Source organism: Chelonus insularis, unplaced genomic scaffold (assembly GCF_013357705.1).
Source record: "Chelonus insularis isolate UGA/USDA-ARS -01 unplaced genomic scaffold, ASM1335770v1 contig_144_pilon, whole genome shotgun sequence".
Taxonomy (NCBI): domain Eukaryota; kingdom Metazoa; phylum Arthropoda; class Insecta; order Hymenoptera; family Braconidae; genus Chelonus; species Chelonus insularis.
The window spans coordinates 472,034-490,522 of NW_023276385.1; the positions used below are offsets into that span (position 1 = coordinate 472,034).

At 33.7% G+C, this 18,489-nt stretch overlaps 1 protein-coding gene across 2 annotated transcripts in view; it reads right to left on the bottom strand.

Moving 5' to 3' along the window:
• LOC118075046 (uncharacterized) overlaps positions 1–18,489 on the bottom strand; it is a 36,093-nt gene that overhangs the window by 3,765 nt on the left and 13,839 nt on the right. Inside the window, exons 1-6 of one of the 2 annotated variants that reach the window (XM_035096645.1) lie at positions 11,489–11,576; positions 9,984–10,263; positions 3,873–3,975; positions 3,765–3,787; positions 608–763; positions 1–361 (exon numbers count right to left, since the gene is read on the bottom strand). In XM_035096645.1, coding sequence (XP_034952536.1) covers positions 1–361; positions 608–763; positions 3,765–3,787; positions 3,873–3,975; positions 9,984–10,263 — 923 coding nt within the window. In that variant the 5' untranslated portion in view covers positions 11,489–11,576. Of the gene's footprint in view, positions 362–607; positions 764–3,764; positions 3,788–3,872; positions 3,976–9,983; positions 10,264–11,488; positions 11,577–18,489 lie in introns of those variants that run through there. The other variant, XM_035096644.1, reaches the window with a different exon arrangement.

Here is an 18,489-nt window from a genome sequence, read left to right on the forward strand (position 1 = left end):
CTTTGATTATTTCTCCTCTCTTTTATCGCCCCACTCTGACTATCTTCACTATACCTCCGATGTAATCTGGCTGCATCAAGTTCGTGATATTCATCCTCTTCTTCTTCTTCATCACCGGGAGTAGTCGCTCGCCCACCATAAGTTGAACTGCCTCTCAATTGTAACTGAAGATCACTAGCATAACTTGCAGTTTGAGAATCCAGTTCTGCATACAACGCTTCGTCTGTTTGCATGTGGGTGTAATGATTTTCTACAGGAAGATTCATGGCACAGCGATGCGGTGGAAGACTTAAGGGGGTTGCAACTACCCCCGCAGTACCACCACCTCTTCTTGATCCAAGCCAAGACCAAACGTTGTGACCTGAATAATATAAATAGCATGCTTTACAACGATTATTAACGTGTTAGATTGTTAAAATATTTTGAAACAATTTTTAAGAAATATCATAAAGTGGAAGATTATAAAGTAATGGAGAAAAAAAATAATTGAAAAGTGTTAATGAGAAGTCAAGTGGAGTAACAAAAAATATGAACTAAAATGGTTCATAATAAAAGTTTTCATGAGAATCAACATGTTATCAATGTATTTTAATTATATAAAACTTACCAGGAGCTGGTGTACAATCATGATACGGTGGTAATTTATCAAGCTCTAACGGCGGTCGTTCGGGAATTACAGAAACTCCTCCAGCAACTCCAACAACTCCAGATCCAACTGGTTCTTGTGGATTTGGATCTTCAACACCAACTCCACAACAACTCGCTAAAAAATAAAGATTAAATCATGTTAAAATTAGCCATGAATTTTTTTGGACAATTTTTCTGGTTGTTGAGAAGATCAATAACACATGGGGGAGTAGTTGCAAAGAAGGAAATTAGGTTGTATTTTTTCTAATGTAGGTGTGGTTACTCAAATTTCACTTTGTCATATTTTTCAACGGTTAAACTGATCCCTCTTTTGATCATGAGACAAAAATATCCGTGGTACATGTTGAAGGGGTTTGGTCTGAACGAAAGAGTCGCGGTGAGTGAAACCTCGATATGAAGCTCCTGAAGTGGCAGGTGAGGGTCGAATTCTTGAGACAACTACTAGTTTTCTATACATTTATACGAGTGTTATGAAGTACATATAAAATTAATAAATATGTGTTGGTTGAATATCCCAATGGCATTATGACATGAGCACGCATATATGAAGAGAAAGGGCGCCTCCCTAGCTTCTTTTCCTTCACCATCTCGCCGTCTCTTTATTGTGCTCCCGTCATCGAGCCATCATGTGGATCGTCCCGGATGAGATTTTGTGGATCAGAGGAACCGACTTAGAATGCGAAAAGAACGTGATTATAAACATTTTTTTATAGGATGAATTTTTTTATATTAGATCAAGAAGGGAATTTTTTTAATCTTAAATTAGAACGTTCCAATTATTTTTCGAAGCAAGTTAACCCTCGATGTCCTGAGATCCTTTACGAGTATTCCAGTATGTTCAGCAGTGCGTAAACTTTTTTAAACGAGAAAAAGACGTGAATAAACAGCAGATAAAGAGAGAAAGAGAGATGCTGATTGCGTCATGGATGGGATAATCGGATTATTTCGTCCAACTCACAGTTATAAACGACGACCCCTCAAGCATGTCTCTTCTCATTTCTTCTTTTCTCTGCTTTCCTATTCTTGATGTCGCTCTCTATTGTAGTCTCAGCCTAACTGACATCGAGATCAGAATTTTGAGCGACATACACGTGGCTTTATACTTCAGATATATATTTTGATCAATACAGAATGTCCATCAACGCTTTGTCAAACTGATTATTTGTCGTTCCTTTAGCTTAAAGACTTTAAGACCGAAGTTTACATTGTGACAAAATTCAACCTTTCAATTCAATACATATCTAATCTAAAGAATAATGAACTCTATTTGTTATTGTATTGTAGAAAAAAAATTTTAAAAAGCAAGAAAAATATTAAATACATTGCCTATGGATCAATGTCATTGACAATCATTTTGAAGAATACTATTATTCTGAAAAATACGGTTAGATTTCATTTTCCTAAGTGAAAGAAAAGCTTTTTTGATTTACATAATTCGATATGGGGAAAATTAAAAGATTTATAGCCCCTTGAAGAGAAATATTTTAAGGTGTTTCTAGATGTAAAGCAAAATTAAAATTCTTGTAGAATTAGTAAAGATCTTTCAATAGATTTCATTTTAAATGAGGAAAAAGAACCATTTATTTTCAAAAACATTTAAGAGAGAATAATTGAAGATTTACTGGATGACATAGCACGCGAGAAGAGCGTAAGACGCGCGTGGGGCACGAGAGACAGAAGGAAGATCGGTTGGTACGAGTGTCGGATAATTAATTCGGCTGACCCCCGATCTTAATGCTGCTTGGGAGAGCTCAGTAGCAGCAATAGCATCAGCAGTAAGGGAGAAAGCTTTGGCGTCAGTCTTGGAGAACGCTGTGATCGTATCAGCTCTACGGTCGATTTCAAATCGGAAAGTTAATTAGACGCGTTTGACTGTTCTCCTTGTCGCCCGTTCAGTTCACGTTTCTCTCTTTTTCAAATGTATCGTTGGCCTTCTCACTTGGTCTTTCTCTCACTTCAGCAGGTTCCTCGTCTGTCTTTTCTATAGGGTAGCCCAAGAGTCGAGATCCCGTCGCTTTCATTACGTGAACTAATTAAACGCCAATCGATCCTTCGACCCTCATGTTTTCGATTACCGCTGATGCAGTCTATGTATTCAGCTTCTTCTTCTTCTTCGTTGGTTCTTTCGTACGTGTGCTCGACGCGACGGCGACACTCTATTTGGCGCCGACATATCCGGATGTGGTTGCCTAGTTCGTGACACCCTCAAGTAGATACCGCAACTAAGCCATTAAATCATTTGTAAATTTTTTTACTGACTGTGCAAATTTTTTGATTTATTGTTTGTTTGCTTAAACAAGTATTACTCAGACATGACAGACTTTCATTCTCAAGAGGACTTTTCGAGTATCTGACTGTCCTTTATTTCTAACCAAAAATGTTATGTGTTAATGATTTATTTATTTTAGAAGGGTCTAAGAGGTAACAAAAAAAACTTGAAACTATTATAAAATGAATAGTTCATTTTAGTAAATGAGATAAAAAAAAAAATAAAGAAAACAATGACATTATTCACTCGAAATTCTATCATTTCTCCGTAAAATAATCTGATTTATCTCTTCTGACCAGGTTCTCTTCCATGACATTTGGTACAGTAGATTCTATGTAGTCGACGTAAAGTACCTCGTATGTCTCGAGGACAAACATAGAGATAGCCATCGGATCATTATCGATAGTTATATGAAGGATCGAGATGTTAGTTAATTGGGAATTGAAGACGGAGCACACATTAAAATTGTAGTATGTTTATAGAAGAACAGGTATTGAGACTGTGTGAAAGATGACTTGATATCAAGTGTATACTCTGAGAAAAGGATTAAGTTTATAATTGATCATCATATTTATTTGTTGCTGAGTTTTAATGAAATGATCAAATAGTAATAAATATTTAACTTATTATCACTTCGTTTTCTTTTAATGAACACTTAAATGAATTAAATGATTTCTTGAGTAACATCAATTACTAATAATCACAAGTGTTTAATAAATTTAATTGATCTTTATTATTAAATAAAATCACTTAATATTCAACTCAATGGTGATTGTTATTAATCCATTAATATAATCCTTTTCTCAGTTTGTATAACTTGGTTATTATAAAGGAATCAATTCCTCACCTCTCCCGCCAGCAGTTTTAATTCTGCAACAAACAGAACAAAAAAAAAGAGACATTAATATCATTGATTGTTATACTAAATCGAAGTTTGAAAATAACTTTTACTCACCTCCTACAGTGAAGAAGTGTAACCATAATGACAGCTCCAATAGCAGCTGATAAAAGAGACACAATAATTAAGGTAAGGACCCATCCAAACTCTCCAGGAGCTTCTGAAATCAATAATTAATGCAATAAATTAAATAACTGAGTGACTTTTAAATTGGTACAGGTGCAAATTTATTATAATCATATGTATTATCAAGTGGCAGTGAACAAGCGGAAATGTCTGGGATTCTTGACAATTTGAATGTACATATACACGATTTAGTTGTCTTTCTTTGTCTACCTTTGTGAATGGTTCTCGGCTAATTGCGATCAGGAAGAGAGAAAAGAAAGTTGAAAGACAAGATCATGCAACCACCCACGTATTTGATTCTTGATACAAGCCACGGTATGGCTAATTATCCCGAACCACGAATTGCCTCAAACGCACCACCCACCGCCTCCACGATTTCTTATTTTATCTACCTTCATTCTATCGTCCAACATCTCTTCTTTTTACACCCCACGGAGACCTCAGTGGATCCGGGAACAAAGAGAAATGATTCAAAAAAACTGATCAAGACGAATGAATTTAAACATCTTCGACATGTAAAATGTAATCTAGATTGAATGAGAACGGGTTCGATAGCTACTAAGTGGTTTAAAAAAATTGACAAAGGATTTAATTCACTGATGCGTACGTTTGAATTAACAACTACATGACGTGGATTGCGTAGCTGTGAGAGCAAGAAGAATGAGAGTACAAGTATGGAGAGAAACAAATAGAAAACAGCTACGTACGACAGGAAAATGTACGTCTCTCATCATCAGTCAGACCAACTGACTGACAAGAACATAACAGCTTGCACTGTACCTGTTTCAATGATAAGATTTTAACACTAAACTTATCGATCATCTTTCCTGCCAAGAGGAGCCAACACTCAAATCTGTTCAGCTCATGCAGAGATCAACAACGCTTGTTAGAACTCATGTGAACTGAGGTGATTGCCCGAGGGCGTTAAAAATCGGTATTCCTTCACAGTGTGAAAACACAACGTAACATGATCATTGGGCTTAAAGTTTGACCAGTAGGTAACTACGTGTCAAAAACCTGATTGTCTCGTTGGATTTGCTGTCTTGACAGATAATAAATTACCAATTTCCATTAGACACATTTGGGAATGGTGTACAGTTGAAGAGTTAATAATAAAAGGAGAAAAAAAAATAAATAATCTAGTAGATAGATTTAGTTTTGTAGAAAGGTATAGAGATGTTATCTTTACACACCAAACGAGTGGACGATCGTTAATAATCCGCATGTCTTCTGAAATAGCTAACAGCAACTAACTGTTTTAGTCAATGTTTAATGTTTTAAAAGCAAGCTTGACCTCATAATTTTGTGAACAAGCTTATTTGTAAATCAATTAAAATAAAAATCCCAGATAATCAATGCTGTCTGAGTTAATTAACTAACATAATTTATTGTTTTATATAAAAATCTAAATGATTTTATCACTAGACATGAATTTCACTCATTATAAACGTTCAAAAAACGTTCCTCAGCCAGTTTAACTTGAGCACAAAAATGTTTAGTTGTCGTATAAAATCATGTCCTCGGTTATATACTTTCTCATTCTTCAACAAGTATGTATGATACTTATGTGTACAGAGACAACCCAATTCTGCTGGTTCACTTCATCTGTCCTGATGCATGATCTAGTCAGCCAACCATGTGCAAGAGTCTTTGATATAACTTGTCCCCATTGAGATTTGTAGATATATAAAAAATCTAGAGTATACGTGCATGTTGTCAGTCGACTTTATCTTTCTGTGTTACTCATCGACAACTGCAACTTATTCGTGAGTTTTTTTATACTCTCTTTTTGGGTCTCCTGAACATTCAGGATTTATTTTAGACTCCAGACAATACCTATAGTAGCACCTGCACTACTGGATTCTGCTGGCTGAACAATTAAGATTGTGATTTAGATGAGTCATCAATATGATCTAAGTCTCCAAATCATCTGCTACTTGTTGATCGTTTAGGCGAATAAAAACTACAGTTGGACTAGTATAAAGAATTCTCTTCATATGCTATTGAATCTTTTGAATGTCAATGCTAATATTCAAGATAAATTTTGATCAATAAATACATATACCATTCAATCATTTTTTATTTTAATCTCAGATCTCATAATTGCATGAGCTAGAAAACTCGACATACCTAAAAGATTGATATCTTAGACTTCTTATAATAAATGAAGAAAAATAGTAATGATAACAATTAATATTCGAGATTAAAGAATCTTGAGAGATTGATGAACAAACATTTTATTGTTAATGATGTAATGTTCTTATAATAAATAACTTCGAAAAAGTAAATGATTTTTATGATTGATAAAAAAGTCTTTCATAACTTTTATAAATGTTGGTAAAATTGATAAATGATCATAGTAATAATTAAAATATCATTATACATTAATAAAATTACATAATGAAATTGATTTTATAAAGTTATTTTTTTTTTTAATAAAATCTGTACTTATAAATCATTCAAAGGCTTTATTTATAAAATACTATTATTAAATCATTCAGAATATTCTAACTTGACATCTTGATTGAGAGTATCTTCTTAATCCTACCAAAAATCTATATATATTTTGAAGAATAATCTTTTTCTCGACTGATAATTTGTAAGATTCCCCTTAATAATTGATAATTGTTTTCTTTGTCCGTGTCTCATAAATGAATTCATCCGAAGGACTCTGGGATTTAGTCACCAGCAGCGACAAGTCAATCGTTGTCTGGCACGCGATAGAAACCGGCTTTACCTAGAAAATATATAACCTGTTGTGTGTCCTGAGGACCCAATAGAGCGTAGCACAAATGTGTCACAAATATCTAGGGTATAAGAATGCTGGTAACACTTGGAGTTTTTTTCTTCTCCAGTTTCTTATCCAAAACAGGGATGTCGATCGTTCTGCTTCACTGCGATGACATTTCGATCAATCGATTTCCTTGGGCACAAGTACCGATAACTTGCGTGACTCGTCATCATGAGTATCAAAGGACCAAAAGAAGATCTATCAAAGAGTTCTCACGCAGACGATCTTGACGGTGGAGTTATCCGTCATCCAATCTACTGATTATGTCGATGAAGAGGTGTGGTATGGCTTGACGGAAATAGTTACATTTATATTATAGATGTCTGGCATTCTTTTCTTGATGAGAAGCCATTTAAAGTGGTCTTTGAAAAATGTAATTAATGTACTCTGCAAAGGCAGTAATAATCTCCAGTTGAAATCATACAGTAATTGTCTGGCTATTAGTGATTACTGTAGTGAAAGTTTAATTTCAGTTGTGTATCGATGGTATTTTTTTTCTATTTCAGCATTGCTGAAGAAATACATTTGATGATGCAAGAGAATAAACGAGGGACTTGAAATTTTTAGCAAATTTACGCGGTGAACCAAGTGTTTTTGGATATATTGCTATCACCCAGTAGCATCTCGCGCACGCAATCGTATCCGTGACGTTCACGCACGTGTGGTTCTCCCTCTTTATCCCTTGGTTTCTTATTTTCTCTTGAGTTTATACCGATAAATCCAGAAGACCCTTGAGATTCGTTTGGAGATTATATATTCTTTCGCGGAGGTTTATATATACATCTATGTATACATATATAATAAATACATCCATGGATTATGTACATACATGTAGTTCGAATAGAGTCGCGTGTAGAAATAAGAGGAAGCTGTATAGAGAAGCCAAGTGATGTTGAAAAAAATTCGGAGACAAAAAGAGAGACAGGAGTTGCAAAAAGAGTCAACAAGTCTATGTATTCAACTTCTTACTATATATTTTTTGATCTCGTTCAGACTGGCTACGAAAGATGAGTGAAAAAAAAATAACACGAATACAGGCGCGAAAGAAAAAGACGACAGAGAGGTGCAATAAAGAAAAGAAATAATAACGAGGAGATAAAAGGTGGAAGAGAGCTCGTTACTACGTTCCAGAGGGGCTGCTGTTTCATTTTTTTTTCTTTGCGCCTGGAGTGTGTTTCTGTAACGATATACAAGCTTCAGCAAATCCAAGATAAGATGTGAGACACACGGAGAGCAAATTTTTTCACGCATTTTGAATTAGTATAGGTATATATGGATTTTTCACACTACAGTTTTATGTATATTCTATGTATAGAGTTTTATTACATTTATATAGAAATAGTATATTTTTCATCTTTACAAAAGATATATAATCATTTTAGAAAGCTCTAGAGATCATCTTTGAAGATTGCAATCCCGTTAACTATCTGCTTGCTGTATATTCCTGCAACAACTCTGCTTTATATATTTTCTCATGTATAAATGTGAGAAATGAGAAGACGCCGAGTGTGATCGCGTAATTATTCCACTGGTACAAGCAAGTGAGAAGTGACGCGATGATTACTACTTCTCGCTTGGGGAGTAATCGTACACAGCAACCCTCTTGCACTTTCCTCGTCTTGGATTTATTTCATCGGTAATTTTCTTATTTATAACACGAAGACTCCATCAATTTTACCAGTCTTTTGCCCTGCCTTTAAAAGGAATGAAACCAAGCCAGTGATAAGAAATTGGCCAGTCGGTCTAATGTACCTGGATGCTGATAAATTTCTTTGCAATCTGTAGTTAATGATTATATATTTTATGAATGGGTTTAAACATCGTAATAATATTGAAAATTAAATTTAACTTAACGTTTAATCGTTTGAATAATTTACTCAATCTTTTTTTTTATATAAATTTCTCAAATTCTTCAAACAGTGAAGAATTTAAAGAAGCGTTAAAAAATGTTTAAGTTCTGTTTTCAGTTAAAATAAATATGTAGAGTTTTTTTTAACGATTCAAGATATTCCTACCAATATTTTAGTAATTACATAAATAAAAATCATCAATTTTAATGAGAAAAATATTTTTTAATCTACAACTCTATTTATATATATATATATATATATATATATATATATATATATATATATATATATATATATATATATATAAAAAATATATCAAAAATACCCAAAAGTAAAAAAAAACCAAAGCAAAGATTTTCAATATTGTAATAAATTTTTTTTATTGTAAAAATAAAGTTTTTTTGTTCAATATTGTAGCCAGCGGCCAATGATTATAATCATGACTATAAACGGTCCAATTAAAATAGAGAACATTTTTTGAAAAACTTTCAAATATTCCTCATAAAATCTGGTCGCTGCCAATCACGAACCTGAAGAAGATTTGTTTAATGGTGGCAGCCATTTTGAAGTAATGAGACATCAGAGTTGTTGAAGGATTGTTTGGCATGCAGACAGATGCGGGCTATGAAGAACAGTGAGAAAAGAAAGGTAAATCTAAAGAAGGCGTGAGGTAAAAAGTCTGTAGGAGGGGCTGCGAACAAGCGGAAACCCCTTGCCAACGTATTTTGGAGCATCAGCCATGTTGGCTGAACGTCAGCTTATTGGTCGACTTAAACCGGATGTAATACCCCACCAATGTCCCTAACAAACCGCCTTCCGTTGTTATTATTTATTCGTGATTATTATCACATACCTACTACTTCTACACTATCACATTTAATTTTTAATTCTTTTTCTACATTTTATAATCAGGTATTTTATTTTTTGCCCCTCTGGCTTTTAGTCAGTCCCTTGATCTAAAAGTCTTAATGAGAGGTGAAAATTAATGAAGACATTACAAAGACAATGTGATAATATATTCTGAATAATTATATCAATATCATTAATTATAATTTACCCTGTGAAAACAAAATATTATAATATAAAGGTATTGTGCATAAATAAATTTTAATTAAACGGAAACAAAGACCAAGCAAAACACTACTATGATGGATTATTGTAGATACAGTTGTTTGCTAAGTACAGGAAGACATTTTGACAGCTTTAATGCTTTTTCAAATAAATGTAACAGTAATCTGGATGGTTGTTATTTGAACACATGGAAAACCAGCTTGAATATCAGTCTGAAAAGATCACAGGAATTTCCGGTATTTTGATATAAGTCATAAGAAAGATAAAACCATCAAAATGGTCATCAACGCTAAAAGGATATTTATGGAGTTTTCGTGTAATCTTACTCACCTAGAGTACCATCGAGTGAAAAAGATGAATGTCTGTCATTTCGAAGTGCCCAGGTACACAAATCGCAGGTCGTCAGTCCATCTGTGGCTATTCTTTCCTCAGGAAGAAATGGAGGTCTTGGAGGTGGTGGTACAAAACTTCCTATCACTGCCCACAATGAATCAACATCGTTATTGGAATAATATAATAATTCTTCTTCAGCAACTCCAGCAAACCAGTCCATGTCGTTGGCATTTGGGCTAACTGGTGGGCTTGATGTTGATGAACTTGCTACTGTCATCTAAAAAAAATTAGACAAATAATGATGTTAGTTGATGATGACAGTTGGACGATATGTTCTTACAGCTAAAGTGCTAAATTCTTGATATGTTGAATTTTAACATGCGAACAGCACGTTTACATAAACATCATACACAAGTATGATGAAAAGTTTGAAAAGTTCCAGTGTGACTTGAAAGTTGAATATTTTTTTCACAATGCGCCATCCGGTCCTGAATAAACATACGCGTCTAATGGAGCAGCTCGAATAGACAGGGTCGAGGGTTCTTGTTCTTCGTGGGTTGACTTGTAATGCATGTTTTGGGAAATGATGTAGACAAACAGAAAAGCGAATAAAAAAAGGACAGAAGGCGCCAACTATGTATGGAGGTATTATAGACTTTTGAAACTGCTTAAACATTCAGATGAGAGATATTTTACATTTCACGTTGAAAGAAGAAAGAGCAAAGTCAAGTGAATGATGTGCTGCTTACTTCTCTTATTTTATAAAGACAAAAAGCTATGCTTTTACTCCAACTACAAACATGACGAACCTGACAGGAACAAATGTATATTCTTTCCTAAGAAATGAACGTTTATCATTTTATTTTTTGGCTTTCAACATTTTTAATAGCTTGTTCATCGGTTGACTTAATTTAGGTAAATATTGACTAGAATTTTTTGGGCTCAACAATGCACTTAATGAAAATGACAAGAAAATTGATATCATGAAAAGGAAGTGGTTACTTCATCAATATTTATATTAAATAAAAGAATAATTTTGAAGGAGATTTCAAAAGAAATTTTTTATAATTATTTCCAGTGTGAGTCAGTTGGTCAATCAGGATTGTTAATAGCATTAGAATGGCTGCAACTTTTAATAAAAATATGCTTGATGTTTACGTTTTCTTTAGAATAGTATATCTTTTAGTGACTTGCGAATTAATTATTTTCAAGTTTCTTTCATCCTGATTTATTTCTTTATATTTTTTTCATGACGTTGATGCCGATGCAGGCACCTAAATAAAATCAGAATAAAAAAAGAACTTGCGAAGAAGAGGAAAAAACGTGAAAAAGCAATTTTTACACTGAATTTTACAATGGTTGGCATTGGCCAGCTTAATTACCATGATATCAGCGTAATTAAAGCTCTGTTGTTACCGGGGCCTCCAAAGTTTTCTCTTCCTCATCTTCATGACTTTGCGGATTTTAGATTTCTTCATGGATAGATATCGTTATATATATACCTCCGTCAAATTTTTCCAATGGTTCGGTCATTAATGGAGACGCCCCGTGGATTCATTTAATCGATTATCGCCATTGGCAACACGTGTCATTCAATTCACTCTACATATTCTTCTCATTAATACAACTATTTTGAATAATACTAGAGATAATCAGTTTTAGATTTTATCTTAACATAATTTCTTAAAAATTCATTGATTGGAATTTCTTTTGTGAGTTACTATTCATTTGGTTTTTATGTACTGAGGAGTAAGATTATCAAAGGTTTATTTATCCTTTCATTTTTTAATAAATTTTTTTCTATTTCAATAATTTATTTATTTATTATGATCAATTAATTATTCACATAAATATTTTTTCTTATTTTATGTGATCATTTGATTCTTTTATCTATTCACTTAATAGAAAAAATTGAACATAGAAATTTTTTTTCTGAAAGCAATAAAATTTTTTATTTCGTGGTTTTGATGCTGATAATTTCGGGAAAAATTGGTAAAAACAGGAAAATTAATAAAAGACACGCCGTCCAACATAACAGTGGTTACTAGTTTTCATGGTTAGATATATATTTTAATAATTCGTTATGTTACAACAGAAATGGTATGGTCGAGTCAACGTTGACTGGTTATATGGACTTTCCTGAAAAGGCAGTCGTTTAGTAATGTATAAAATTTTTTATTCCCAAATCAATTGTTCACAGAACAAAATAAGAAAAAAGTGAAGAATAAGCAGTTAAGAGAAATATTTTGACATTTGTGATTGACACAAAATTACACAAATAAATTTTCCACGTATCCCAAAAAGATTTGATGGGTTTTGAAATACAAACGAGAAGAATTGGTGAGTGAAGTTTGAAGTTTTTTATGCGTTTGGGTCGATGATTTTACAGACACACAGATACACTCGACAGCAAAGAGAAACAACCTTACATTATTATATACATACAAGGAAGGCCAAAACAGCTTGGTGAATTTTTGATTTGCGACGTCTAGTCGATGAGATATAACAAGAACCTTTATTCACGCTTTCTCCTCTCTCATCTTCATACTACTTACACCCCTCGTCGTTATCCCGGAGGGTAGTCTCTACTCGTTATAATTATTACGTGTTGGCATTTACGATCCTTAACCTCGATGTTTCGTCTTGCGTATCGCTTGTCCCTTTCTTTCGCACCCTCTTCAATCATCCTTTTCTCTTTTCTTTGCCGATCTAGCCTATCATCAAGCGCTCCTTGACTCCATGTCGAAGTAACAGAATTATTTTACGAAGAATGACGGCTTGATATTATAACAACAGTCAATTTATATCCCATAATTTCTTTTATCATTTTTTCTCCAGATAAATAATGGCGACGTTCTCCGAGAAGAATAAATAATAAACAATCATAAATTAAGTGTCCAAATAATTACATCTACACCAGCTACAGATTTGGGAAAATAAACGAATAATTTATTGGTATAGAATGTAGGTAAAAATAACGAAACGTTGGCTGTTGAAATTTAAGTATTCGTGTGTATGTGCGTGTGTGTCGCAAAGCATTTGCAATTCCGACACATTTGGTCGGCGGGTTAAAGGAAATCAAGTGTAAGGGAAAGAGAAAGGCAAACAAGTAAAAGAGAGTAAATATACATCAAGGAAGAGACTTTTGAAATCCAGGGTTCAGAATACCAAACGTGATTCCCGGAAAGTATCAGCCATCTTGGCCCTGTTTAAAATCTTTTCTCGAGCTCTTCGTCTTCGTCTTCTCGTCACCGGTGTTCCACCAAACCCGATTCTCTTGTAGCCTTAAAACTCACTGTTACTACCTCTTGCTCTTCACCTTCACCCCATCTTTCAGTCTCTCATTCGCCCTGTCGTGCTTTGCTTTGCCATTCGGGTTTGGGGGTCGTTAAAAGGATGGGTTTGAGCAGTCCAGGCCGTATATAATGGATAATTGACAGCCGTACCGGCCGCCGTTTGCTTTGCATGGACATTGAATTCGCGTGGACGGGTCCAGGGCTTGACTCACGCGCATAAGCATCGACACTGTCGAACTTGTTTTAGAATGGAACGAAATAAAACGATAAAAAGAAAACTATGCGAGAATGGAGATGATTATTGAGAGTGAAAATTCTTTTCGGCCATAACTTTATCAGCTGGCTTTGTTATGTGTTTCATTGTTTGAGATACCAGTCGATAAAAAGACGAATTCTTCCTGCAACACATTTTTCAGTTTTTTTTTATCATTTAGATTAATTTAAATTGAATCGGAAGCCCAACTTTAAATGCATTTTATTTAAATGTATTTCAATTTTTTTAAATGAAATTTTGAAATAAATTCTTCATTTGACTTCCAATTAAACATTATTGATGATATTAATTCAGCTAGTTTTTATATAAATATTTTTAAATCATATTTTTTTATTATGATGTATAAAAATAACTATCTCTCCTATAAATAAAATAACTGATTAAGGAGGAAAAAATGTAAATTTTTATTGAAAAGTTTGAAAATAAAGTTATCAAGTGCTTTTAAAGAAACTTTAAAATTAAAACGGATGTTTGAATGAAAGAAAAAGAAAATAAAAAGTCAGATTAGTTACTTTTTATCATCGAAAAATGATAATATTAATGAGTTGGTCAGATTCCTTCTCCCTTTTCAACTCTTGAATAACACTCAACTACTCAAATAATTGTGCCCATAATCACCCTACTTTCTTCAAAACATTAATTAACAATCGATAAAGCTTTCGATTTCCGATAAGAATAATTAGGTAACAAGGTAACAGGGATTAAAATGATATTTTGAGTAAATAATTGAGCCATCACAATGTGTGTACCTGTTTAAATTGAGGAATCAACAAAATCATCGAGTTTTAGCCTAAAGGAGTGAAGAGTTAACGCACCTGCGGCTAGTTTTGCTAACGACTCTCTCAATTTGTGTGTTGCCCCTTAGTTGTTTTTTCTTCATCTATATCTTCTCTAACTCGTGTACCGTCTCAAGATTTTGAAACAAATGCCGCCTTTAATTTTAGCATTTTCGAAAAGGTCAGCAGGTGTACGTTTCCATTAATATCTCTTTCGCCATCTCGTCGTCTCTCTTTTCTGCTATAAGGATCATGGAGGGTTTCTGCGAAGTCAGAGAGAGGCCCGGCGGGAGAAAAAAAAATTAACTCGTCAAAAAGGTACATTCTCGAACGCCTGGAGAGTTGGGCCTATTATCCATCGTATTGTCTATCTTCTTTTTAGCGCTAGAAACCAAAACTATGCCTTATGGTTTATTATAAATACCTTTTTGAATAAAGAAAAAAAAATATTAAAAGAAACACATCGACCATATGTTTTAACTTATCTTTCCATTAAAAATATTTCTACACATTTATTTTTCATGCCTCCATCATCCTATTTACTTAAAAACACTTTTATTTCACACGATGATAAAACTACTCATATAATTCTTATTAACACTAAGTGTAAGTAACCTATTGATAGTCAACTTAATTTACGGTACGAGTAAAGTTAAAAGATGTGGAAGAGAGGACATAAACCGGTGACCACCAAATCATCCAGTCGGTTTCCTTTCACGCAGGTGAGGTCTGATGCCAGCTCCAAGCTCTGTGGTCTCTTTTACTTCTCAACTATAATGACTCAATCCGCGATCTACCTTTTACCCCTTCTACCAGTCATTTCGTCCACTGTATAACTACCCTTCTTCTATCTTCTCGTGTCATCGTTCTTTTTATATCACTTTTTTTTCCTCTTCCGTTCATCCTGTCTGATGCTATTTTACTCTCATCATCTTCCTCGCGTGACCAGACTTTTTTTAACAACTTTTCTCCATATACCGATTCGTGTTATATACACGAGTCGCTTTGAGATATAGATGAAGATGAAAAATGATGCTGAGTATTCTTACATTATTACGAAGGTTGTGGGGCTACAGCTAGTGCGGATAAAAAAGACATTCTGAATAAGATATACGTAGACGATGATGGTACACACAATATACATATACATGGAAGAATTATCGAAGCTTCTGCGTGCAGAATGTTACTCTTCGCATCCACTTATCTGGCTACTACATTATGCAAAGATTGAGGGAGAGAGTACGCGACGTCGGTGTCTTCGCCTCTTCACTCCACCTTGGATTTCAATCTCAGCGTGTCACCGTAAGACAGGTTGATCCATGCAGCTCTAATGACCCCATAGAAATGCGGACAATCCGACGTTTGAGGGACAACAATGGTAGAATTCAATCGAATGGTCATCATTCTGCGACACATCAATACCAACATCCTTCTTATTCATCTCAATATTTTTTCCACATTTTTATTTCTTTTGGTCCTTGACAATATTTCCCGATACTTTTGTCGCTGATATTTGTGAATAAATACTAGAGCTTGGTTATATGCGAAACTATTTCAGATATTTCACATGGTTGGGAAAAAAAGTTGAGAAACAAAGGAAATAAATGACACATAAATAGATGAGCTGTCGGAGGGCAGGGATTACCCGAGGAAAGAGAGAGTACGCGAAGGCGAGATGATATCTGGCTCGTCGCAGTCAGGGTGATAAATCTGTCCCAGGGTCCTCGAGGCCTGTCAGACCAACTTCGAGAACCGGAGAAAGGGAAGATCTTCACAACTGAACATTAGTCGAGAGACCAAGCAGAACTTCTTTCTCGGTTGTCTCCAGACCAAAACTACCGATCTATCTTACAATTTCTTGTCTTTTAGTTTTGTACTGCTGCTGCTGCTGTTGGGATTTTTTTATACTGTATATATTCAATTATTATTATACATACCACTTTGCAAATAAGTCAATCAATTTTTTCTTTCTTTCGATGGAATTTCGAATGGAGAAGTCACTTCAATCAAGCGTTCACATTCTTCATAAGAAACTTCTTCCAATAATAAACTAATATTAAAAAACAATTATGTATCTTTTAGTATCTAATAAAACATTTGAATCCACGAAAATAAATAAAAATATTCTTTGTAGAATAAGAAAAATATTACATTAATGTTGTATATTGAGCTAACAATTTTTTTTCAATAACAACAGGCTCAAAAAAAATTCCATTCAATTTGATGTCATGAATGATTTTACTATTTCTCTGATGATTTTCCTTTATAACTTTACTCATAATTTATTACACCAATTAGTTAATCACACTCAAATAAATCTTTTTTACATCTATTACGTACTTTAAATTTAAATCTCAACACCTTTTGTCACTTAATACCACATTGATAAATATATAATAAGTATCGATCAACAGAATCAATTACCCGTCAACAGTTAGTACACAAATGACGAGAAGAAATTGATGATTCTCCATCCAACACGATTGATTGACGATGAGCAGTAAAGTATCTAGAAGATAAGCTATTTTCCAAGAAAGAAAGATGAGTTATTTTCCAGTTGAAAAAGTTAAAAAAAACTAATTATTCCATCAACTATTTAATCCTCTTGAGTGTTTTTTATCAATATTCTGATAATGTTTTTTTCCATATTAAGATTAAGACTGATTGAATGATCGCATCCGTTCATCACCTGCGCAGTGATCCCCTGTGGAAGTGACAATTCGATAGAGATTTTCACTAAGTCCAACAAAATAAGAGTGAGCAGAAGTTGAAAAGAAAGAAAAGAGTTTAAACATCGAAATACTCAGATAATCTTCCTAAAGAAAGACCGCTACGGTGTGAGAGGATGTATTGAAGCGTAAACACGTCGTATAAGCTTCTATATAATATGGCTTTCTCTCTTTTCGTTTCTCTTTCTGTGTTAACACAGAATTCTCACAGACTCATAAAAGGCCATGTAAGCATATGTGAGAATGATACTGGCAAAATTCTATGTAGTATTCATCCAAGACAACCCGGAAATGTAGAAAAATTTTTAAAGAAAATAGTTGGCTCATGACGAATTTTTATTTCCTTGATAAAAATGTTCTCAAATAGTCACACCTATCCGAGAGATAAGATATGACCAAAGCATACATCATATTGTGTACCAATCAACAAAAAAAAAAAAAGATCTATACCTCCGACGCACCACGTATCGGCCCTTCAAATGTATAATATCCATATTTTGAAAAAAAAAAAAAATAACTCAAAGAAAGTAAATACAGGCAGGTATAGTTGAAATTGAATAGATCTTTTGGATTGTCAGCCGTGTCAAATTAAGCAGAAAACGGGACAACCCGCAGTGCCATCATTAGAACGTATTTGTCGCCCTTAAGAATTCTTGTAGATGTGAAAAGCAGCACTTCTGGGTGGTATGAAAGCGATAAAGACGTGCCGATGGCTTTAATAAGTCTTACATGCTCGGCCTCCCACTTTTTCAACTTTCATTAAACCTCAAGACAGCCACAAGATTTATCATAGCTGCGCGACAATTTTTCTCTGCTATACATCATCATACATATGAAGAAATGAGAGAAAAATGAAATATTTATTAAAGTGACAGTGGAGGAATGGGGACGCGAAGAAATTGTAGTCGAGAATGAAATATTAGTGAAAAGTCATTCTACTGAATAGAATGAAATAGAGATGATTCCGTTAAAGATGATTATAATAGCTGATAAGTCAGTGAGTTAGAAAAATATTTTTTTAAAAAGGTGTTAACTAGGAAAAATTTGAATAATAGATGGAGGACAATGATGAATAGCAGGTTTTGTTTATAATTTAATGAAAACATTTTAATGAATTACTCAAAATAATTACGATAATTTTTTTGTTTAAATTAATCGTCGGTTTCCGTAGTATTTAAATTATCATTAAATTAAATTGAAAGAAAAATAAGAAAAAACTGATTTCACTGATTTATCAGTGAACTTTTTAATTACTGATAAGCCAATTAACTGTAAAAGAAGTTTCTTAAACACTCTGGCTGCTAAGAAAAAATGTCTCTTGTTAATTAATTATCTTGAAAAAATAAAAAGTATTATACCGTTTAAAAAAAAAATGTTATCGAGTATGTAGATTTATGTATGAATGATCAATTATTTATGTTTGCTCTT